This window comes from Cornus florida, unplaced genomic scaffold, assembly GCF_030987335.1.
Source record: "Cornus florida cultivar Cherokee Brave unplaced genomic scaffold, ASM3098733v1 CherokeeBrave_3.0.0_Hap2_Chr04, whole genome shotgun sequence".
Taxonomy (NCBI): Eukaryota; Viridiplantae; Streptophyta; class Magnoliopsida; order Cornales; family Cornaceae; genus Cornus; species Cornus florida.
Genome location: NW_026775574.1, coordinates 47,157,219 through 47,180,034, shown reverse-complemented (window position 1 = coordinate 47,180,034; position 22,816 = coordinate 47,157,219). Strand labels below are relative to the sequence as shown.

The 22,816-nt window shown below is 35.3% G+C and overlaps 1 protein-coding gene across 1 annotated transcript; it reads right to left on the bottom strand.

Moving 5' to 3' along the window:
- Window positions 1-487: 487 nt before the first annotated feature.
- On the bottom strand, window positions 488-16,244 carry LOC132303221 (serine/threonine/tyrosine-protein kinase HT1-like). Its single transcript, XM_059800389.1, has 3 exons — window positions 15,221-16,244; window positions 13,258-13,713; window positions 488-968 (listed from the first exon to the last, which is right to left on the bottom strand). Exons 1-3 carry the CDS (start codon window positions 15,578-15,580, stop codon window positions 708-710), a joined length of 1,077 nt encoding a protein of 358 aa, XP_059656372.1. The 5' UTR covers window positions 15,581-16,244; the 3' UTR covers window positions 488-707.
- Window positions 16,245-22,816: the final 6,572 nt, after the last annotated feature.

The following is a 22,816-nucleotide window of genomic DNA, read 5'->3' as shown; positions in this document are numbered from 1 at the left end:
CATTACTAGACCCAGCCATAGGAAATCAGAGTTCCACAAACTTCGCAACTGAATCTGAGACTTGAAGAGTGAAGCTTTGCCCTGCACTAGAGATACTACGTCGTCATCCGTGCCACCAATCAATTATGTCTTGTTAAGTAAGTAAAGTGCTTTAGTTTAGTGGGTCTCATCATTATTTGTTAATATTTAATCAGCTGGCTGATATCATGTCATTAATGTAACAGGAGCAATAAAGTATTTCTCACCCTAACAGAGCTTCCAATATTACTGAGAACCCTACCATGTGACAATGCAATGAGGCTAATGATCTTTACAACCATCATTTATCATTAATGGATGGAGAGGAATACATTATATGGTGAAAGTTTATTTAGTTCAACTGAAGAACAATTTTTTGGTAGGTGTTGAGTAAGAAGTGCAAGTAGTGCTTTTTCATACCACAGAAAGTCCAGGAGAAAGTAACAACAAAAAGCATAACACAAGCAAATAGACTGAAACAGAATATTTCTGATTTCTATTTAATATAAATTCCAACCTTTGGATTCTCACATAATCTAGAGTCACCAATTCCTTGAAACATTTTATGTTCTTACATATTCCAACCAAAAGAAAAGAAAAAGAAAGCTATATAAGTTTAACATCATGATTGAACATTGAGACCTAGATAACAAAAGAACAACATGATACTTTTAGCATTACACACAATTTCACAACTGTTTTTGAACTGTTAAAGAAGCAGATCTATGGGCTCCAATACACATCGGCAGGCAACACAAAAGAGTACGATCACTAGAAGGTTTATAGGATGAAAAAAATTCTGGATCCTGCTCGAGAGAAGCTGCATAAACTTCTAGGATATTGACTATCTCCCCAAAATGTGGTCGTTTGTCAGGGTTCCTTGACCAGCATTGTTTGATGAGATGTCTAAATGCCATAGGGCATGTGGATGGCAATGGTGGTCTCACATTCTGCACAAAACCAAACTAATGTAACACAAGGAAGATAAGAATTTTCAACTGTGCAAAACTTCTCTATCCCCATCAGAGCTAAAAGCTTGTCAAACCATATGACCTTTGCTAGACAAGCACGCACACAAACACAAAAAAACAGTCACACTACCACAGCACCAAAGATATGTCTCATGCAACTTATGCGACACAATTAAATGTGACATCCCCCAACAGGGGAAGGGTGCCACCTAAACTTGGCTATGATTTATGTGCATATGATGATTCTCTCATGCAACTTATGCTCGTGCAAGATAGGTCTTTAGATTGCATTTAGAATGCTGAAACTCAAAAGCATGAAATATTTGGCAACTCAAACCATCTGACCTTTGCTACACAAACATGCACACAGACACAAAAAAAACAGTCACACTACCACAGCACCAACGACACGTCTCATTCAACTTATGCAACATAAGATAATTTGACATCCCCCAACAGGGGAAGGGTGCCACCTAAAATTGGCTATGATTTATGTGCAGGCATATGAATGATTCTCTCATGCAACTTATGCTCATGAAAGATAGGTCTTTAGATGCATGTAGAATGCTGAAACTCAAAAGCATGAAATATTTGGCAACCATCCAGTTAGATGTATGTGGCATATATGTTAACAATTTAAGTTCTTCAGACCTGATGGTTTCTATTACGTTATCGAATTAAAAGATTATACAGGTAAAGGAAAAAGGAAAAACAAGAGCATGTAGTTTACCAAGGGAGTTAGTTCAGTCATGGTATTTCTTGTATGAGAATTCAGAAACTATTAGAAATGGAACTCCTGAAATACATGATTTAAAATATATCATGTTTCTTCTACATCATTTATTTAAAACATGAAGTAAATGTCCCACATGAATTCCTTCTATATCTCTATCACATATAATTATCTGCTTCCACATTTTTGTACGATTTTGGTAGACCTTGACAATCTCTGGTATATGTGTTTCTATTTTGGCAGTCTGGCCTGCAATTCTGCTTCCATGTAGTTGTATAACTTTGGTAGACCTTGACTGTCTATGGTATGTGTTTCTTTCTGTCAGTCAAGGCAAAATGGCAATGCAAGGCAATACGATTACCAAAAGCACATCAGCACCAGATTTTTTTTTGTTCCCAGTGCAGAAAGTTTGGTAAATAATTAAAGTGAATTTTGACCATGTTTGCCCAATACCTTCTTGATGGTCTTGGACTTCAGCCTCTACCAGCTTATCCAGAGAACATGAAAGTTATACCAGCTAAAGACTTTTATAACCTAGGCCAAATGCTATGCACTACAGTATGTTCTTGAAAACCTCACTAGGTTCAATATTACCCATGCCAGAATAAACAGGCTCAGAAGTACCTAAATGAATTGAACTGGGAATGTCTAATTCCTGTATCAGGTAGAAAATTCTTGACGAATATTTCATATTAATACCCTTTTTGTATTGCATCTTACAAGGATACTTCACAAAATTGAAATGTTCCTGTAGAGTTTACAAGGATATTTCATTATTAGAGGCCTACCCCCACACAGATAGTGTACACTTTCACATCAAACCAAAAAGCTACTTCCATGAACCTATATGACTACACATGATGATTCTTCATACTAATATCTTCCTGGTAGTCCCATTTTAGAGCATATAGGCCTATTGTTTAGCCACATGCCCCGGTGGCACCTACCTATATGAGATATAACAAAAGCCACAAGCATGACTAAATCTCTCGTCCAAAGAAATAATGTCGCTACTTTCCATCAATTAGTTCCAAAAAATACAGCTATTGTGAGTAGCCAATTGTTAGCAAACAATATCCAACCATGACAGATCTTACAAATTTCAAATTTATAATATAATCTTGATAATATGATATAATGGTCTTTATAAAATTCAAATAATTTTATCTTATAAATTTGAAATGTCTTAATTAATAGATGTATATAAATAAATTTATTTATATGTAGCCGGGTCTACAACATGTCTATGTCCTACTTTAGGATTCAACATTATGACGTATGCATATCCATATCCGTCGTCCATGTCTGTGCTACTTAGAAGGTTTTTCATTCAATGAATTTCCGGTGATTCACTTTCTCAAAAATAGAAGAATAAACAAAATCATAATGCCAGTCACTTTTTCTGGGTCTAAAAGTTGATTTTCTTTATGATAAAACATATGTTTTCTTTATGGCGAAACAGGCACCAGATGTCTCCAAAGTAACTTGTATAAATAGTTTCACAGAAAAGAAGAGGAAGACTGGAAGAAGAAGCATAATCTAGACAATGATTATGACTGAAGTTCTCACATTACAAGTCTTGATGAGAATAATATTTGCATTGAAAATATCTCATATCAACACTTAAGGAAATCTGGCGAGATTTTTTAAATCCTTCAATATTAAAATTTAAGATAGAGATCCATTCGTGTCTTTAAATAAAACGATTGCTAGTCTAAATAAAACATGTTGCAACACAACAACTGAGCATCTCCAATGGCCTCTCAAATGCCCTCTCAAACTCAAAATATAGCAAGTGGATGAAAATAAGGCACTCCAATGGCCTCTCAAAAGACCTCTCATAGTTTGAGATTGTCAAAAGTATTGCTAAATATAGCAGCTCTCAAATGGCCTCTCAAACTCAAAATATAGCAAGTGGAAGAAAATAAGGCACTCCAATGGGCTCTCAAAAGACCTCTCATATTTTGAGATTGTCAAAAGTCGCTAAAATGAAAATAAGGCACTCCAATGGGCTCTCAAAACATGGAATGGTTATTGTGTCAAAAAATAGCATTTTGAATTAAATGCACCATTGGAGCAGAATTGCAAAAATATAGCATTTTGACACTATAGCTCCTCTTAAAATATAGATTTGGCAATGAAATATAGCATTTTGCATTGGAGATGCTCTGATAATAAATCATAAGTTCGAACACAGAAAAAATGAGGGGAGGGGGGGGGAATACTAATAGATAGGGCTGCAATTTGGGTTGACCCAACCCAGTCCAGTCCCAACCCAACCTCAACCCGAATCGGGTTGGGTTGGGCCAACCCGAATTGTACTTAATATGGGTTATGGTCATAACCCGGATCGAATATTTTCGGACAGGTTGGGTCGGGTTGACGGTTGAATTTTTTTTTTTTAAATTTATATATATTATATATAAAAATTATATTAATTATTATATATAATTTTTATATATATATAATATTTGATTAGATTATTATAAAAAAAAACAATATATTTTTAGGTCAAATCATTTCAGCCTCCCCTATCGCCTCTATCTTCTCTGAACTTCCCCCCCCCCCCTCTCTCTCTCTCTCTCTCCAACTGCAAACTACAAAATCTACAAGAATCAAAAAGTTCAAAACCCAAATCGGCACATCATTTCAGATTGTTCAAAAAATCAAAACCCAGATCTTTCTGTTTCCATCGCCCGCTGTTCCGTTCACAAGCTCCAGCCGCCGTCTCTCTCTCTCTCTTTCCATCGCAAGCTTCAGCCGCTGTCTCTCTATCTTTCCATCCCAAGCTTCAGCCGCTATCTCTCTCTCTCCATCCCAAGCTTCAGCCGCTATCTCTCTCTCTTTCCAGATCTAAATATGTTATATTTTTGTTCAGGAGAGAGAAAGAAAAAGAAAGAACTAGAGTGGAAAATTTTCTGTTTCCATCGCAAGCTTCTACCCACATATAAACCAGATCGGCATATCATTAAATTGTATGTATGAGTAGAGAGAGAGAGAGAAAGAAGAGAGATTTTTTTTTTTTTTTTTTTTTTTTTTTTTTTTCGGGTTGGGTTCGAGTTGAGTCCCAGCCCAACCCGAATATGTCTAGGTTTTGACAAAACCCAACCCGAACATGAACCCGATTTGTGAATTGTATGTCCAAATTTCAAAATCTTTGGGTTGGGGCTGGGCTAGGCTGGGTTAGCCGGCCCAAGTTGCAGCCCTACTAATAGATGACATAAGCATACCAGATATGCATGGCAAAAAGGGAGCTTTTTGCCTCTGAACATCAAACCTGAATCATGGTTCTTAACCACCAAACCAGGTTAGCAAAAACTGGCACAGATACAATTGTGAAGGATCCAACAAAAAATCATGACAATGGATGAATCAGGACAATCTGATTTAGAGATATCTTCATGAAAATCAACCTGCTAATGTGCATTTTGATTTTACAAATAATGAAAAGGGATTTTTTTTTTAAAGATTAACATGCAAAAATCCCTACATCTCTCATGGCATTTATATTTCATATAGGTAAGCCTGTATTGGAAACATTGGGTAGTGGAAGTTGATTATTACAGTAAATTAGATGAAAGCAGACCGGGATGGAAGTTGTTGTAGAAACTATTTTTTCTTTTCTCTTTTTTTTTTTTTTTTTTTTTTTTTTTTTTTTTTTTTCATTCCTCTAATTTCAGAGAGCTACAATAACTCTTATGATTGCATAACACAATCAAATAACAAAGCGTACATGCTACTATGTTATGCAAAACCACATCTGAGTAAAGCCAATGTGACACTGATATAGGACAACACCCGCACAGCTGTGGAGAGAAATCATATATAAGAGACAATATTTTGTCAAAATCTTGCCTACGTCAGCAGATGAGAAGAGAAAGCTAACTCTAAGCATAATGAAATTATATAAAGACAGCCCTTCACCAACCTTCTAAACTCTCACTAAGCCGTATACCTCATACGTCTTTGAAATTAATGGCCTCATATGTGTTTGCATAAGGTTCCTTAAACCCAATTCCTTGTAAAACAATGATCACAAAATACAAATTTCTTCCCCAAAATACACGACTATAGTCCTAAGAATATGACCGACACAGTAGCTAAGCTGAAACACAAACACCGTCCTCTTGCACGAAACCAAACTATCGAATAAGAGAGAACTTTTATGATACTAATATTATTGAACAAATCAAAGTAATTAGAAAGATGTCACACCTGTAGCATAGACTCCTGAATTAAAAAGTTTCACTGAATAACAATATTAAGGATTACCAAAATTGACAAAGCCTACTATGACTTAGAATTTTCATTAATAACTCATAGAAAAACGAAAGGAAATTAGTCAAAACAAATTCAGACTCAAAATAATGCTAGACAAAAATTGTCATAATGTCAAAAAATTCCTAAATGGGTTATTTTGACTTCCTCTTTGATTTCTTTCAACCTAGTGGTGAATCATTTGTTACATTTTCTTTTTCTCTTGATTCTTTTCCGATGGAAATGTATAGAGCCGTGAAAATACAATTTCACTCTTAAAAAATGGAAGTCGACTAGGATTATGACCATACCGTTGGAATGAAATGTAGAGTGATTTCTTTCAATCTAATGGGGAATCATTTGTTGCATTTTCTACATCAATGACACAGCAAAACAAGTCAACCAATCGTAAATGGGGCAACAACAAGTTAAATGTTTCAACTAAGAAGCACGGATACGGACACGAACATGATACTACACGGATACGCTGACACATAAATTTCTAAAAAAGTAGGACACGAACAGGGGGTGGACACGGCTAAAATAAATATAAATATTCATTTATATGTTTATTGGGTGAGACAATCATAGAACTTTAATTAATTTATAAATTCTATACTAAAGTTACATATATTATAAGATGACTCTATTCAAATATCAAAAAGAATATTTGATATTATATATGATATTACTATCTTATCTTGTCATTATAGTTATGCTTTTTTTTAAAGTTCGAACATTTGATTAATATTTGTAATGTTGTTTCCAGGACCGTAGTGGGTTTGTTTTATATAAGCCAAAAAGTGTAGGATGTGTTGGTCAAGTATCCGAAATAATAAAAAATAAAAAAAAAATAAAAATTAATAACGGACACGAACATAAAGTGTCAAGACACGTGTGTAGGAGTGTACATAGAGTGTTGGTGTCTGACACGGCAACTTCATAGAAGTGTTCACGCTTTTGAGTGTTCCAAAAAATCCTCTATGGAGAATTGACTGTTACTAGGGGAAACAGTGGAGGACAATCCTCCAGTATTGATGTTGTTTCCTATTATTGAAGTTTTACTGTTACTAGAGGAATCAGTGGAGAAAAAACCTCCAGTATTGATGTTGTTCCCTATTTTCTATCTCCTTCCATTCTCATCATTTTTTCTTCTATAAAGAGGAGCCTTCGCCATTGTATTGAGTATGAAAAGAGAGAATGGAATGAAAGAAATGTAGCCCTTTGGCCATTGTGTGCCGTGGATGTAAGCCCTAGTGGTTAAACCACGTATATCCTTATGTTATTCTATCTTTATTTCTCTCTTCAATTTTAACATGGTATAAGAACATGGTATAAGAGTAGACAACGTTATGTGATCATTTATCTCTTATCATATCGTCTTTGGATCTCCAGATCCATTTTTTTTTTTTTTTTTTTTATTGAGGTTTTCTTCTTACACCTCTTCATCAATCGTGGTTGTTGCTACTCATCTCAGATTTCCAGATCCATTTTTGTTGTCGTCATCTTCTTACACCTCTTCATCAATTGAGGATGTTGTTACTCATCTCAAATCTCCAAATCCATTTTTTTAACGTCATCTTCTTAGATGAAGAGGGTGTTACTACTCATCTCGGATCTCTAGATCCATTTTTATTGAGGTCGTCTTCTTACACCCCTTCATCAATCAAGGCTGTCTATTTTTATTGAGTTCGTCTTGTTAAACCTCTTCATCAATTGCAATTGTTGCTACTCGTTATCTCAATGACCGGAGGAATCAGTGGAGAAAAATCCTCTAGAATTGATGTTGTTTCCTATTTTCTATCTCCTTCCAATCTCATCATTTTTTCTTCTATATAGAGGAGCCTCCACCATTGTATTGTGTATGAAAAGAGAGAACGAAATGAAAGAGATGTAACCCTTTGGGCTTTGTGTGCAATGGATGTAAGCCCTAAAGGCTGAACCACGTATATCCTTGTGTTGTTCTATCTTTATCTTTCTCTTCAATTTTAATATCCTCACTCAAACAACTCAACCCAAAACAACAAAATTCAACCGAAACATTACAAGTCATCTCGATTATAAACCTCTAGTTGTATCTTCTGTTAAATGAAAGGCAGCAATATCTTTTTTAATAGATGCAATAATCATTTTTGGCATTTCTTATGTCCTTGTAGTGCTTTCAGTTTATATCCTACCAGCTTTTTTGTTACTACTGCAGTCATTTTCCTTCGAAGGATGGCCATTTTAAGTTAGTTCGCTCTCTTATTCTCTACTCAATTGAAATGATTTGTAACTTATCGTGATCAACCACGTTTGATTACTTTTAAAGGCCAATGTGGGTTTTTTTCTTCAAGCCTACAACATATATGAAAAATCATTTTGGAAGATTAATAAACCACAAATAAAAATCCTAATATAGAGTTTTTTTTCCTGACGTACAAAGAATTTTAAAGTTGTGTCATTGATTTTGAAGGGAAAATTTGTCAGTGTAGTAATAAAAGCTTGGGACTTGGGTTACCAAGTCTGAGAGTTTCCTTATTTGTGTAAATAATATAAATAATTGGGTTCCCCTCCCAACAATCTTTATGAACGGGATCAACAATTAGTAATGGCCACTTTTGTCATTGATCTTGGACTTGAGATAAAACTTATAGTATTCTCTAGCAAGTACAAATAATAATGAAATTTACAAATGTACAAACAGAACATAAGTGTAAAAGGGAAAATTAGGTTTCAGCGACCAAGCCTAACCAAAATTGCTCTAAAGTTACCTTATAAATTGCTCCAAAGTGACCATAAGGTAAAGAAAAGACGAAGAGTTACCAAATTTAAAACTTAAATCCAGATAAGTGATCATTTGAGATTTATTACTACAATACCATTCTTATAATGAATTATTTCATATTTAGACAAATCTAACCTCTTTCTCTCTTTAGAAAAACTCTTCCTCTCTCTCCTCTATCTCCGATTTCTTTATGCACGTCTCCTCTCTTTTTGAAATCATCTTAATCATCGGAAGATGGAGAAATTGGATGCACTTTTATGAGTCCTCCTCACTGAAGTTTTTTCTTTGCAAAGGGAAATTGCTAGGAAGAGAAAAAAAATACAAGCGGAACAAACAATGAAAAGGCTCTTCAAAACGAGCTTCTAAATATCTATCTGTATATACTCTGTATTATATTCATTTTATGAGAAAGAGAAATTAGAAATATATATATATATATATGGGAGGCCATATTTGCACTACTCTTTTTACAAAAAAAAGACATGATTCATCATTTTCCAAATATATCTCAAGAATCTTCTTTGTAATGTTTTAAACACACCTAGGGAGGTTGACACTCCCAACACTGTCAAAGATGAAGACTCCATAACCCTAAAGAGTTCCGATTCGGAGAGTTCCGATTCGGGGAGTTCCGACTCCGACTCAAAGTAGTTGGCCGATTTGGCGGCAAGTTTCCGTGTCTTCTCTGAGTTGATGATAAGAATGGAACTCGCCGAGATGGAGATGATCAGGGCCAGAGAGGCTTTGCGGTATGAAGCAGGGAAGTGGCGAGTCAAATTGGAAGCCAAATTGACTCAGATGTTGTTGCAAACTCAGTTGCAGGTTGCATCGTTTCTTTCTCAGACATGTAAATCGGAAGAGAAAATGTTGTGACAACAACGAAACCTCAACCTCGAAAAGGTAATGTTCTCAAATAGTCTCTCTCCGCACATATAAACATGTGACTCAACCAAGTTAGACTCTTTGAGTTGATCACTTTACTCATTGCAGGGAACAAGTATGTTGCTGAATTTACTCCAATAAACAGTCAATTGATCACATTGAAAATGCTCCAATCTTAGAGCAATGTTCAGTGTTCGTCGAGGATAGTGTTTGAAAGGTGTCCATTTCTGAGGGCTTGGATGAACCAAGTATGATGGTGGTGGTGGCGGCTGTGGTGGTGAACCAATGGTGAGATGGTGGTATTGGTAGTGGTGTTAGGTGGTGGCAGTAGAGAGAGAGAGAGAGAGAGAGGAGGAGGAGAAGGGAGGAAGAGGGGGGGGGGGGGGGGGGGGGGGGGCACTTAAGTTTTAAATCTATTGACTATTCATCTTTTCTTTACTTCTTAGTCATTTTCTATCAATTTTATTTAGGACTGGTTACTAAAACCTAATTTTCCCTAAGTAAAGGAAAAACAAAGGGAAACTTGGAAAATCTCACAAATTCACTCAGACATATTGAAGGACTTGAGTTCCAAGCTTGAAGATCTAAGGTCTTTGACAACAGTTCAGAAATTAGATGTTGTCTTGGAGAAAAATAAAGCAGAGGTGGAAGTAAAACTAATTTGCAACCATGTATATGGAATCTGTGGACAAAACATTTCACCAATACAAATGAAATGTAGCAAGAAAACCAAGTAAGCATGAAAACCTACCCATTTATAAAAAATAAAGTACTATAGCGATAAGAAACCAATTCTTTAATGACCATCCAATTGTACAGTCTACTGCAATGCCTAACAATATCTTTATGTTAACAAATAAATAAATAAATACAAATAAATAACTCATCCAGTTACAATATCTCCTATGCAAAGCCTCACCAAGCTGGGATATTATAGTTATGGGTAGCACACTAGCACATTAGTTTTGAAAATACAGTCCTCTTACTCACCTTTTCCATCTTTAAGAGCAGATCCTTCTATTCCTTGAGTCTTCCACGACTCGCTCCTCCTAGCCTTGATTTCAATTCCCAATAGAATAATGGAAAATAAACTCCACCATCATTCATATTCATTTAAAAGAACATGTCCTTTCTGTATGCAGTTATACCTTTATGATATGGTTGCAATAAATGACATTTATCCAACAATTCCATGCAGAGCACTTCACAGAGTTTATTTCAGCAGCTGTATTAGGTAACTATATAGAGTTTGTTGGTTTTTTGGGCTCCTTGGGACCTTAGGGTGGCCTTTGTGTAGCTTATGGGATGCGTTCCCCTTTTGAATGCTTTCTAATACATTCTTAATTATCAAAAAACAAAAAACAAAAAAAACAAAAAACAAAAAAAACAAAAAACAAAACTATATAGAGTCCATTGTTTGGTGTAACAGTAAACCTTGGGCTCATGCACTGATAAGCATGAGAACGTGGTTTTAAGTCAGACAGCAACCAATTTGTGCAAAAAATATTGCCAAATATTAGGCTGGTCTTCAGTTTTTCACTCTCCAGCAATGTCCTTTTACGTTAATTAGCTATTTAGATTTTCTAGAAGAAAACATTCATAGTTTCTATGAAAAGATTTAAAGAGAAAGTATATGCTTTCTTTTTCTTTCCATCTAAATTTTTGTTTTGTTTCCACTTTCTGATTATACTAGTAATCTGTTAAGCTAGTTGTTCGGGTAGTCCGTACCTTATGCGTGAAGGTTTTCTAAATTTTTTATTTTATTTTATTTTTTTATTAACCCGGGTTATTCGGGGTGGCACGAACCCTTAGAGCCCCTCAACAACCCGACTAATCCCCGAGGACCCGGAAGGGCGCCTCTCCATCCGGGCCAGGTAAGTCATTGCAGAACAGCGGAGGCTAACCACAAAGAACACCCAGCGAGACTTGAACCCCAGACCTTGGTCTTGCTAAGCTCCAAAATCTAGTGAGTAAGCTGCTTGGCCATATCCGAAGTTCAGGCCTTATATGTGATGGTTTTGTCCTCAACTTTTATGCATGCATGGAAAATTTGAAAATGAGGACTTGAAACTTATAAAACGGAATCCCAACTCAAAATAACTCAACAAATCGTGACTTAAATTGTAAGCACAATTAAATTGCTTTCCACATATACCGTTTCTAATAATCCAAAGCTACCTAATTCTAAAGCAACTCCTCAAAGTTAGGAATTCAGACTTTGAATTCAGCCCACTTAATCTTCAATTAGAAATAAATCACCACCATACAACAAACAGTATTGACTCTTTTTAGATATGTGTGATTGGTTCTCAAACATGCTGTAAAATTAGGAGAAACAACTAGTTGAAGGCCATATGATTTTATCTATCATTCTTAGGATGGTTAAAAATTAAGATGGAAGAATATTATATTTAGTGCTCGAAATCTGAAGAAGTGCTAGAAAAAACATGATTGGATCTGTTGAAAGATATAAAAATTGAAGAGAGAAATTAAATATGAAGAACAGAAGGATAGACACACAAAACCCAAAGGGCGACATCACCTTTATTATATTCTCTCTTAATGTTGTTTACAATCAGCACATCTATTCATAGGTGCAAGAATACAAGTGATAAATATGGAAAATACATTGATGGAGGATTCCTAAAATCAATACCATAAATCGCTCCAATCAATATTCTATCATAGGCTAAAATCACTCCTCTGATGTTCTCCAACAGGATCAAATTTGTTTGGGTTATTTATTGTGCCATGTTTGAGATGCTTCAATTTTTTAAAGTTTAGATGCAATAGATCTCCATGTGTGATGGATATCAGTTTGCACCTACATAAGGAATTCAATTAGACTTTATAAGGTATTTTGATAATGGAATTGCCAATGTGCTAGAACAAAAAATTGCCTTTATAAGGTATTGGAAGTCATCCCTAGTGACATCTATAGCAGCAACTAAGTGATTTTCAAACAATACATCTATCCGAGCAATCCAGCCATTTCTCGGAGGTTGGTGAAGGGATGGAGGCTTTAAGAACTTCAGATAATGAGACTACTACAACTAAGCACTGCCTGGATATCTCATATCTATAAATTTTAAATTCCATGAGCCAAACCTTGCCTATACTTAAAATAAGAATTATATAATTTGATTTTTATCACTTCTACAGAAAACATCATAGAAATACATGTTGAACCTAGATGTACATTGGGGGCAATTGTTAGTCTAACATGGTATTAGAGCAGTCTCCATCTCTGCCTTGGTTGCACATTGTGCTGGTTTCGATTTGGTTTTTTGTCCTCACTGCGTTCAATAAGGGGTTGCACTTGAGGGAGGGTGTGGCAGCTATATAAACAATTTTGGGCCCATTCTCAATACCTTCAGCTTTAGGGGTAATTGCTAGTCAATAATACATTCTATTAATTCTGCTTAAGTTTTTGTTTATTTATATATTTTGGACAATTTTTCATTCTGTTGAAATATGCAAAAGAAGGCCATGTATGAGTAACGGCATGTCAAACTGATTTGACTGCATAATAATCTATTCATTGAGGGAGACACACATGTAATAGGAAGCTTCCTATGTGATAATAATTATACAATGCACCAAAACATGATATAATCAAGTCAAAATACCTTCTGGCAGACTGCAAACGCGGCCTGTTCAGGAGTCATGTTGTCAAATGGTATCAATGCAGTTAAAAGCTCCCACAAGACTATGCCAAAACTGTAAACATCAACTTTCTTTGTGTGGTGTTTTTCTCTGATCATTTCTGGTGCCATCCAACGGTAAGTACCCGTGAATCCCTTTGCACTGCCACATTGAGATTCCAAGCATGAGATTCCAAAATCTGCTACCTTCACACACATATCTTCCCCAAGCAGTAGATTTTCTGATTTGAGATCCCTGTGTAGTATCCCCTGAGAATGAAGATATTGCATCCCATGTGCAATGTCAAGGGACAACTTCAGAACTAGGGTGAGGGGAAGTGAATATGGCTCCTGCTGATGGAGGTATTTTCTTAGGGAGCCTCCTGCCAAGTACTCAGTGATTATACAAAACACAGGGGGTTTCTTACATGCTCCAAAAAACTGCATGAAGAAAGTGGGAGATGCACATAGAGGTCAGATAAGTTATTTGTAGGAAAGTTCAGCATTGTAAATACTAAATACTACAAAACTAGTTGCTCATCAAAATTCACAAATTCAACCAATATATAGAAAATCAAATTGATTTCCCCAGCTCATGTGTGTGAGTGCATGTGTGAGACATTATCACTATCAAAAGGTACATCACATTAAACAGTGAATGAAGGTCAATGAATTATTGGAAGTATTTATGACAAAAGGTTTCAAGATGTCAAAAGTTCCAAAATTCTTGTGTGAGAAAAAAGGTTTGCAAAGTTGGAACAAAACATTGCTGATATGCTACTTTTTCTCAAAAAAATCGGGCATTAGCATTTAAAACGGATATCTAGATTACTGATATGATGTGAAGTTTTGAGTCTTTTTTTAAAAATATAATTTTAACGGGTCATAACCAATACTCATATAACGAGTATCCAGCATATAAAATTGTGATCTTTTAAAGTGAACTGTAGCCAGATTGGAGCTGATAATTTGTTATATGACTAACATCCAAAACATATTTGTAAATTATAAGAGTCTCTGCAATATCATCGACTATATAAAAAAATAAAAAATAAAAAATAAAAATTTTAAATTTTATTCAAAGAAAAACATTCTTGCTTTCTCTCATAGTCTAGCCTTAACCAAGTATTAGAATAATAAATTATCAGTCTCTGTAAAACTAAGTCAGCTATTTTACTTGCAAAAACTAGGGCTATTATAATGCAGAAAGGGTAGTTATTTTATATTCAACTCCCTAGCATGAAGGATTGTTTTGAGGAGATTAGATCAAATAATGACAGGAGTTAGGACTTGCAAATCAGAATTGGGATGAATTTACAAGGCCAGAAGGAAAGTGAACATAGAAATACCACAAGTGAGAATATTCGGCAAAACTAGCAGAACTCAAACCTACCCTAAGAAGAGGAGTCTAAAGCTAATAGAAGTGAATAATGTATGCAGGTATAAGTCAATGGTAATATGTAGTCAAGAGGCATAGTAAACAAGGCTCAATTGATGTGCACCAGCGTGGATTGTAAAACAGCAGCCAATTTACAAATTCATAAAAAAAGGGGGACAAAAAAAGGCATATCTTTGTAAGCAGAGTAGTGCCTTTCCCATGAAACAAAAGTAGTGTGGTCCCCAAATAGAAGCTCATCATTGAAAACAAGAATGCTGGTTTCATGTGTATATCCATTTCCAACCAGCCTAAAGTGCAATTTCACAATTCATCAACTATCAGCAGCCATACTAGCACTGAGAAACATCATAAATGGACACCACATTACACAATTTAGCCATGCCCTTTACGAGGACTTGACATCTTAATTGAAATAAAATCAGAATGTGAAAAACACAAAGATGATCTGAATCCCATTGAATAATAGGATCATATTCTATGTCTATTTTTAGTAAATGGCCACACCAAATTTCATACGAATAAACACTTCATTTTATATAGAGAGCTTACTGTTATGATATTCGGATGGTGTAATCGAAACAGCAAAGCGACCTCTGAAGTGAACTGCTTCTCCAGCAAAGCAGCCAAGTCACCATCCTCCTCAGGCTGACTTATAAGCTTAATTGCTACATCTCTCTGCTTATACATTCCTCTGTAAATCCTACTATGCCGTCCCGACGCAAACTTATTCCCTATAAACAACTGCGACATATCGGCACTCCATTCTCCTTCTCCTTCTCCTTTTATCTCCGCTCCTGATGACACCAAATACTTGGACCAAGAAACCGCTCGTTTGTACTCTCCGAGAGATAGTCGCCGCTCGAGCTTACCATTGCTGAATGTTTGCTTAAACCAGTGAAATTTCTTCATCGATTCGAAGCCAATACTTCACAAAATCATCAAATCTCAACCTCCTTCACCTCCTGAACCAAAATGTACATCCAAAAACCCCAAATCCTACACAAACTTGTGCAAATTGCGCGATATATTCAAACTTTACTAGCTCGATTTCCCCTAATTCTACTACATTTCAAAATCTTCCACAGTCCGTACACTCACACCAGCATAATAAGCTCAACCATCTGAAAATCCAATGCTCATATACCACAATAAATTAAAAGGAAAAGCACAGCTTGTGCATCAGAACCAGCTAACACCACCGCATTTATGAGGAAAAAAACAATGAATATCCGCGTTTGCATATATATTCACATATAACTATATATATATATATACAGCTTCAAATCATGGGTTCAAAGAAAAGGAACAAGAATCAACAAGCAACACCATTTTTGAGTACAGATTGGAGGTCGAAACACATGGTTTTCGTTTTTCTTACTAGGGTTAAGCTACATCTAGAGAGTTGCAGAGAAAGGTTTTGGAGCTACTGTTAGAGAGAGAGAGAGAAAGAGGGGGGTTCGGTTGGGGGTATTTTTCTGGTGGTGCAGTGAAAGCATACGAAGGAGCTGGCGGTTCTCTCTCTTTCTCTCTCTTCTCTTTCTCTCTCTAAAATTAACATACAATGATACATACATACATTCATAACGTGCGAAGATCCACTTCTAGGGAGACAAACGGGGTATAATGATATGACATCTACCTATTTCTTCTATACTATTACCCCTTATATTTGACTTTAACTTCCAAAATGCCATCCAATTTTTGTGTACAGTACTTATTTGTTAATTCTGAATTGACCAGACTACCCTCCCCCATTTGTCTAATTTACCTCTTTTTAGTTCTTTGTGTTTTATTGGTGAGGTACAATTTGATTAGAAACTTCAATTTTGTTTTTGTCTGGTTTACAACTTTATATTTTCTTGTTTTTTACTTGAAAGGATAGCATATAATGCATGTCATGTCTGAGGTGTCATCAAGACATGAAAGGTAGATACATAATAAGTGGCAAAAAAATGAAAAAATGCCGGAAGTTTCTTAAAGTTGTTAAATAGTTTGCTTCATCTAAGCACTCATTCAAAGAACCTTTTTTATTTTTGAGATGCTTTAATATGATGTAGATAGAGTTGCTTTGCTATGATGCAAATTGATAAGAACTCTCAAGATAGAGATGCTTTACTTGTTTTTATTGAAATAAATAAGTTATGAATTTATAATTATTACTTTTTTTGAGTTTCAAGAAAATTACAATAAGTACTATTTTTAATTATATTTTAGAGAGAATTTTATTTTATGATGCAGAGTTAATCCAAAAGAAGACTGGTTTCTTTAATGATATGATTTTGTGAACATGTTGGGTTGCTCCATGTTATCCTTAGGAGTTCGGTTTCGAACGTTGGCATCTCTAATTTTTAATTTAATAACATTATGACCAAAAATGGTATGATTTTAGTAAGAGTGCACATGGTTTGGTTTGAGAGATTCCTGGAACCAAAGCATTCCTAGTAGTTTGAGAAAAATTAGAAACAAAGCGAACCATTTGACCAAAAGAACCGTATCAAACCAAATTGTCAAATACCGGTTCTATTTAGTACATCAATAAACTAAGTTAACCAACGTATTCAGATTGTTAATACACTTACTCCTAAAATATAAGTTAATATAATCAAAATTGCTAATATATTCAGAACTTCTAATTCATTATTCACTCGTTTTTGGAATTGAAGTAAATTAGTAAACAACATTTAGAACTACTAATTCAACAACAAACACCACAAATTCAGAAAATCAACAACATTCAGCCACTATAGAATTATATTATATGTATAATATATATATATAACTTAACGGTTCGGTCTTAAAGGACATTAAACCGTGACCAAACCGTATTTTTATGATTATACAAATTTGGGACCATAATCGAGCCAAACTGTTAGTAAACAGAACCAAACAGTCCGCCCTGGTTCGATTTGAATTTTTGGCTTCACCGAATTTTTATGTATTCCTACTTTTGAGTTACTATATTAAATACTAATTTTAACCAAAACATTAACACCGATAGTAAAATGAAATTATCACTATATCAATATACATATTAAAAATTCTTTTTGTTAAAACCAAGAGACGAAAACCTATTAAAAATCAGAATCAACTTCTTAGACTGTCACTCAAAATTAGGGGGTTCACAAAAACCTATTAAAACTGTAGAATAAGTTGGAATCATATCAAATTGATTACTTTAATTCAATTCTTTTACGGTTCTGTTTTCGATTTCAAGTCCATTAGAGCGGAACCAAACTGTAAATTATATATACCTCACATAAAGATGAGGCTACTATGACAAATGGTTGTTTACTTCTAAATTTGTTATTTACTTCCCAAAAAAAAAAAATTGAGGATGACAACTCATTTGCTTTTTTAATTATAAATATATTTTATTTCTTGGTTTAAAAGTTTATTATTATTCATTTGCTGTATAAACTTGTGTTTGTTTTGATAAGCCAAATCTATGTTACTGGTAGTAAGTTATTAAGTTTTTTTTTTTTGAAAGATAATAAAAAAGAAGGAAGAGGAGGAGCAACTATGGTTTGGAATCAAATCAAATCGGTCTTTCACTGTTTGGTCCGGTTCAAGCCTCAACGATTTTGATTTTAATTCTAATTTTTAAAAAATCATTGAAATCAATTTAATTCTAATTTAATCTAAAATTGTTCCGAATCGGTCCCATGGGAACACCTACTCAAATTTGATTTTTGTAGTGCCCTTTGGGTCCAAAGACATTAGCAAAGATCTTTGATTACAAAAAGATGTTCATGCAAAAAAAAAAAAAAAAAAAAAAAAAAAAGCAATACTATTAAAGAAGGGTACATTAGTCCAGTGGAGGTAAATTTAAGTGCATCATCTATGAAGGCCAAAATGGTCAAATCAATAGTAAGGGAGAAAATGGGGGGTCAGAAGGGCGTTACAACAGAAACAAAAGGCTGGGGCTCTTTGGCGTTGTAGTTAGGATGGCAAGTGGGACCCACTCAACTGTGGCGGTATATGTGGGTGTGTCGGACAATGCCGTATGGTTCTTCCGTATACGGTCTTCTGTTTTACTGGTATCGATGAAAAAGTTAAAACGACTATATTCCAATCAAAGCAAAGTAGTCATCTTTATTTTGACCCCCGTTCATGATTAGAGCACGTGTTACCACGCTCCACTCGATTGGTCCGTCGCCACTGCCTTCGGTTCGATCACCCCTTCCCATGGTTAGCCTGCACGGACCCAACCCCATCCTAGTTGAAACTTCTCTCTCTCTCTCTCTCTCTCTCTCTCTCTACACGTATATAATTTATATATTTCCTTCGTCTCCCAATAAATAATGTCCATTTTTTCATTTTAAGAGACCTAATTCTTTTTTTCATTTTGTACTCTCATTTTAAAGGAATACTCTTCGGACCCTCAATTCATAAGTGAATAATTATTGATTTTTAAATTACACCGCTACCCTTCTTGATATGCAACCTCTACGCCCTTTTCATTTTTTTAATGTTTTTGGTCTCTTTTGACAGGTCCCAAAAAAAAAAAAGAATGAATGAAAATAAAGAGTTATCTTTGTTAAATAAATTATATTTTTGCTAGGATCCCCCCCACCCCAAAAAAAAGAAAAAAAAAAAGAGTAATTTATGTTGAATAAATTATCTATTTTGATAAGACGAAAAAAAAAAGTACCCAAAAAATAAGTTTGCTCTGTTGAATAAATTATCTTTTTTGCTCCGATCCAAAAAAGTAGTGTACTAAAGAAAATAAAGAAGGTGAAAAAAAGTTAAAATTTAGTATATAAAGGGTAATTATGGTATTATAAAATAAGAGACGATATATTAATTAATTTAGGGATCTTCTTGTTATTTTATTTAGAAGAAAAAGGCAAGTGAAGTGCAAGTGTATGACAGTGAAGTCCAAATATGGCATCCCTTCATTTTTAGTTGTCCCCAAATAATTGTTCCAATTGAGAAGTTAATGTACTATATTTTGTAACATTATCAATTTAACCTTCTTACATTGAACTTATAAAAACAACTAAAGTGTAAACCATTGTGGAGGTTCTTTATGTTGGTTTTAAGTGAGGTTTGCCCTTTTAATGTCAAATGATCCAAAGGGTTTATGGCTATTCTCTATATTGGTATCATAGGGGTATTTCAGTCATTACACATGTGTGTGAATGTGTTACACCTTCTTTGGTGTTGTAATACACCATAGTTGTCATATTCTGGCTTATATACACAGACAAGTGCTGTAGCAGTTACAAGTCTAATGTGAGGGCATTTATGGCATTTCATAAATATCTTTGGTGTAATGATGGGCTCACAATATTGTGCCACGTGCACAATGGTCCTAGAGAGTGGATAAGGACATAAATTCAATTCTTAGTTGTATGTGTCAACATTGTACAAGGGCTGTTGAGGGCTGTAGAAAAGGTGTTTTGTTTGTGTCAAGTTAGGGCTGTTGTGACGGCCCAAGTTTTTCAACCCGGTGCGTCAATGATGAACCAAAAAATGACCCGTAAACAGATCCGAAATGCGGAAGCAAAAGATAAAACAACAGTCTCTAGAGTTACAACATGACTCTAAGACACTAATATGACACTCAATGAGGTCACAGAACCCAAAGGAATCAAATGGGGAAGCAACGTTTCAAAAACGAACAAGAATGAACCTAGGGGCAAAATTGTCATTTCCAGCTTAAAAGTGGGTGCCAATGAGTACACCATTGGAAAGACAATGAAAAATTAATAAATTTAGACTCAAAAATCGCTTGATTCGGAGTCCGGATGAAGAAGATATGGCTAACGGAAGAAGAAGGGGCAAAACGATCAAAAAGGGGGCAACCAAGAACATCTAACCGGTTAGATGGCCTTCCTAACCGGTTAGGAGGCTAAAATTCACGACAAAAACACTGCCCATGCACATGTAACCGGTTACGAAACCCCTCGTAACCGTTTACATGTGAAGGAGGCAGGATGGGCAGCCCAAAAACCTGGCAGCAGGGGTTTTTCCAGGAAAAATGGAAATTTGAGGGCCAAGATGACATTTTCTGGAAAAACTCAAAGAAGAAACCCCCCTCAAAATCGAGTTTTCTACATCATTTTTGAGAAAAATCAAAAAATACATAATGTGAAATTCCCAAAATGCCCTCCCAAGAAAACTGGTACTGAGGGTCCAAAAAGCTGCTAAATTTAAAAACTGAGAGCTGAACTTCGGATGCGATTTTCGATGCCAAGATGGCATTTTCTGGAAAAATACGAAAAAGAAACCCCCCCTAAAATCATATTTTCTAATCAACTATGTGAAGAATGGAATATATTTCCCAAAAAAAATTTCCAAAATACCCTTAGGTCAGAAAATGCAACAAAAGTGTAAAATGAGTCCGTAGGAGGCTCATTTCACCAAAGAAGAAACTTTGCCCAGAAACGACCATGCACACAAACGTAACTTACCTGGTAAGATGTGCTACAATGGTCCATGGCCCAAAAATATGGCCGATGCAAAATACGACACCCTAACGGCCAAAATGCCAAAAATGAAGTTTGGAACGAAAACTTGGAATTCAAAACTATGAAATGGTTTCAAAATGCCGCTTGGCCCTTGGCCACACTTCATACATGGTGAATGAATGCTAATGGAAGAATCAAAATGGAATTCCCACACCCAATGCAAACATGGTGAATCAAAAACTCAATATTTTACAATACTTTCATAATATTCTATGAAGTCAAAATTTACATAGGATACAATTTACATGTCATTGGCCTCCGGCCTCATCTCATACATATCAAATATATCGTAAAGAGTGTACTCATGTACACATTACATATAAGGGATCAAATGTACACATGTTGACATATAAGACTACAATTGGCATTCCAAGCCAACCTTCACAAAAGTGGAAGTCTCCAAGTCCACAAACCATCTAAGCATAATGAAGACCTCAAATTTGATTCTTGCACCTGAAATATGCCCCAGTATTGTAGGGGTGAGTAACATAAAGCTACTCGTAGGAAATGAGCATTCATCGACCTACGTTTTACAAGTTGCATGATTTAATCATTGTGGTTCATTCCACCTAACGTCTATGTCAAAGGTGAGACTCAAGGAGCATCCTAGCTACCTAAGATCATTTCTAACATCAATCACCTCATTCATGCAATTTTAGCAACATAAGTTCATGCTTACACAAAGCAACAACATAGGAGCATGCTTACACAAAGCAACAACATAGGAGCATGGTTACATAAAGCAACAACATATAGATTCTCAAGGTTATCAACTTGAAGTCTAAAATGCAACATCAACTAAATATAACAATTTAGCATAATTAGAATATCTAATACCACACATCAAGACATGGATTCTCTAGGTTATCAACTAGAAATCTAAAAGAGTGAAATCAACTAAACATAGCAATTTAGTATGGATGTACTTAACAACATCAAAATCGCCAATAGCCAAAACCACAAGTTAACAAGGTAAACATAATTGTCAACTTGGAATTGAATGCAAAAACAAATAGTGGGAGACTTGGACATCACAGCTCGGATTTTCGCCAAGATAAGGCAAATTTGGAGCTACTAACCCCCAAGCAGCCTACCCAATGCACGAACTTTATAGGGCTAATTTGGAGCTACTAACCCCTAGGCAGCCTACCCAACGCGCGAACTTTTGACTTAGAGGACTCTTATGGATTTAGACTTGTGATGTATTCACTAGATTGTGTTATATGTATTGAAGAGCATTGTTGTTAAATTTATATTCATGAAAGTATGTTTCTATATGAATATATTGTTGGCTTGTGATTTCGTAGCATTATGGATATGAAATGCTTATTATGCACAATTGAGAGTTATATTGCTAACTTGTTACTATGTAGTAGTAATGTGTATAAGTTGTTAACTTATTTATTTTGGAGTTGCTTGGGACATTGTTAAGCTGTGATGGCTAGGGTTTGGCTCTAGTACGGGGACAAGAATCCTCTAAGTCAAAAGTTCGCGCGTTGGGTAGGCTGCCTGGGGGTTAGTAGCTCCAAATTTGCCTCGTCACGGCGGAAATCCGAGCTGTGATGTCCAAGTCTCCCACTATTTGTTTTCGCATTCAATTCCAAGTTGACAATCATGTTTACCTTGTTAACTTGTGGTTTTGGCTATTGGCGATTTTGATGTTGTTAAGTAC

Excerpts from the sequence above, each read along its gene's own strand:
- LOC132303221 (XM_059800389.1), bottom strand. The coding sequence starts at position 15,580 with ATGAAGAAATTTCACTGGTTTAAGCAAACATTCAGCAATGGTAAGCTC. Across the intron at positions 13,714-15,220 it reads ACCATCCGAATATCATAACA|TTTTTTGGAGCATGTAAGAA; the intron begins GTAAGCTCTCTA and ends TTCTTCATGCAG. Across the intron at positions 969-13,257 it reads CGTTTGCAGTCTGCCAGAAG|AATGTGAGACCACCATTGCC; the intron begins GTATTTTGACTT and ends GGTTTTGTGCAG.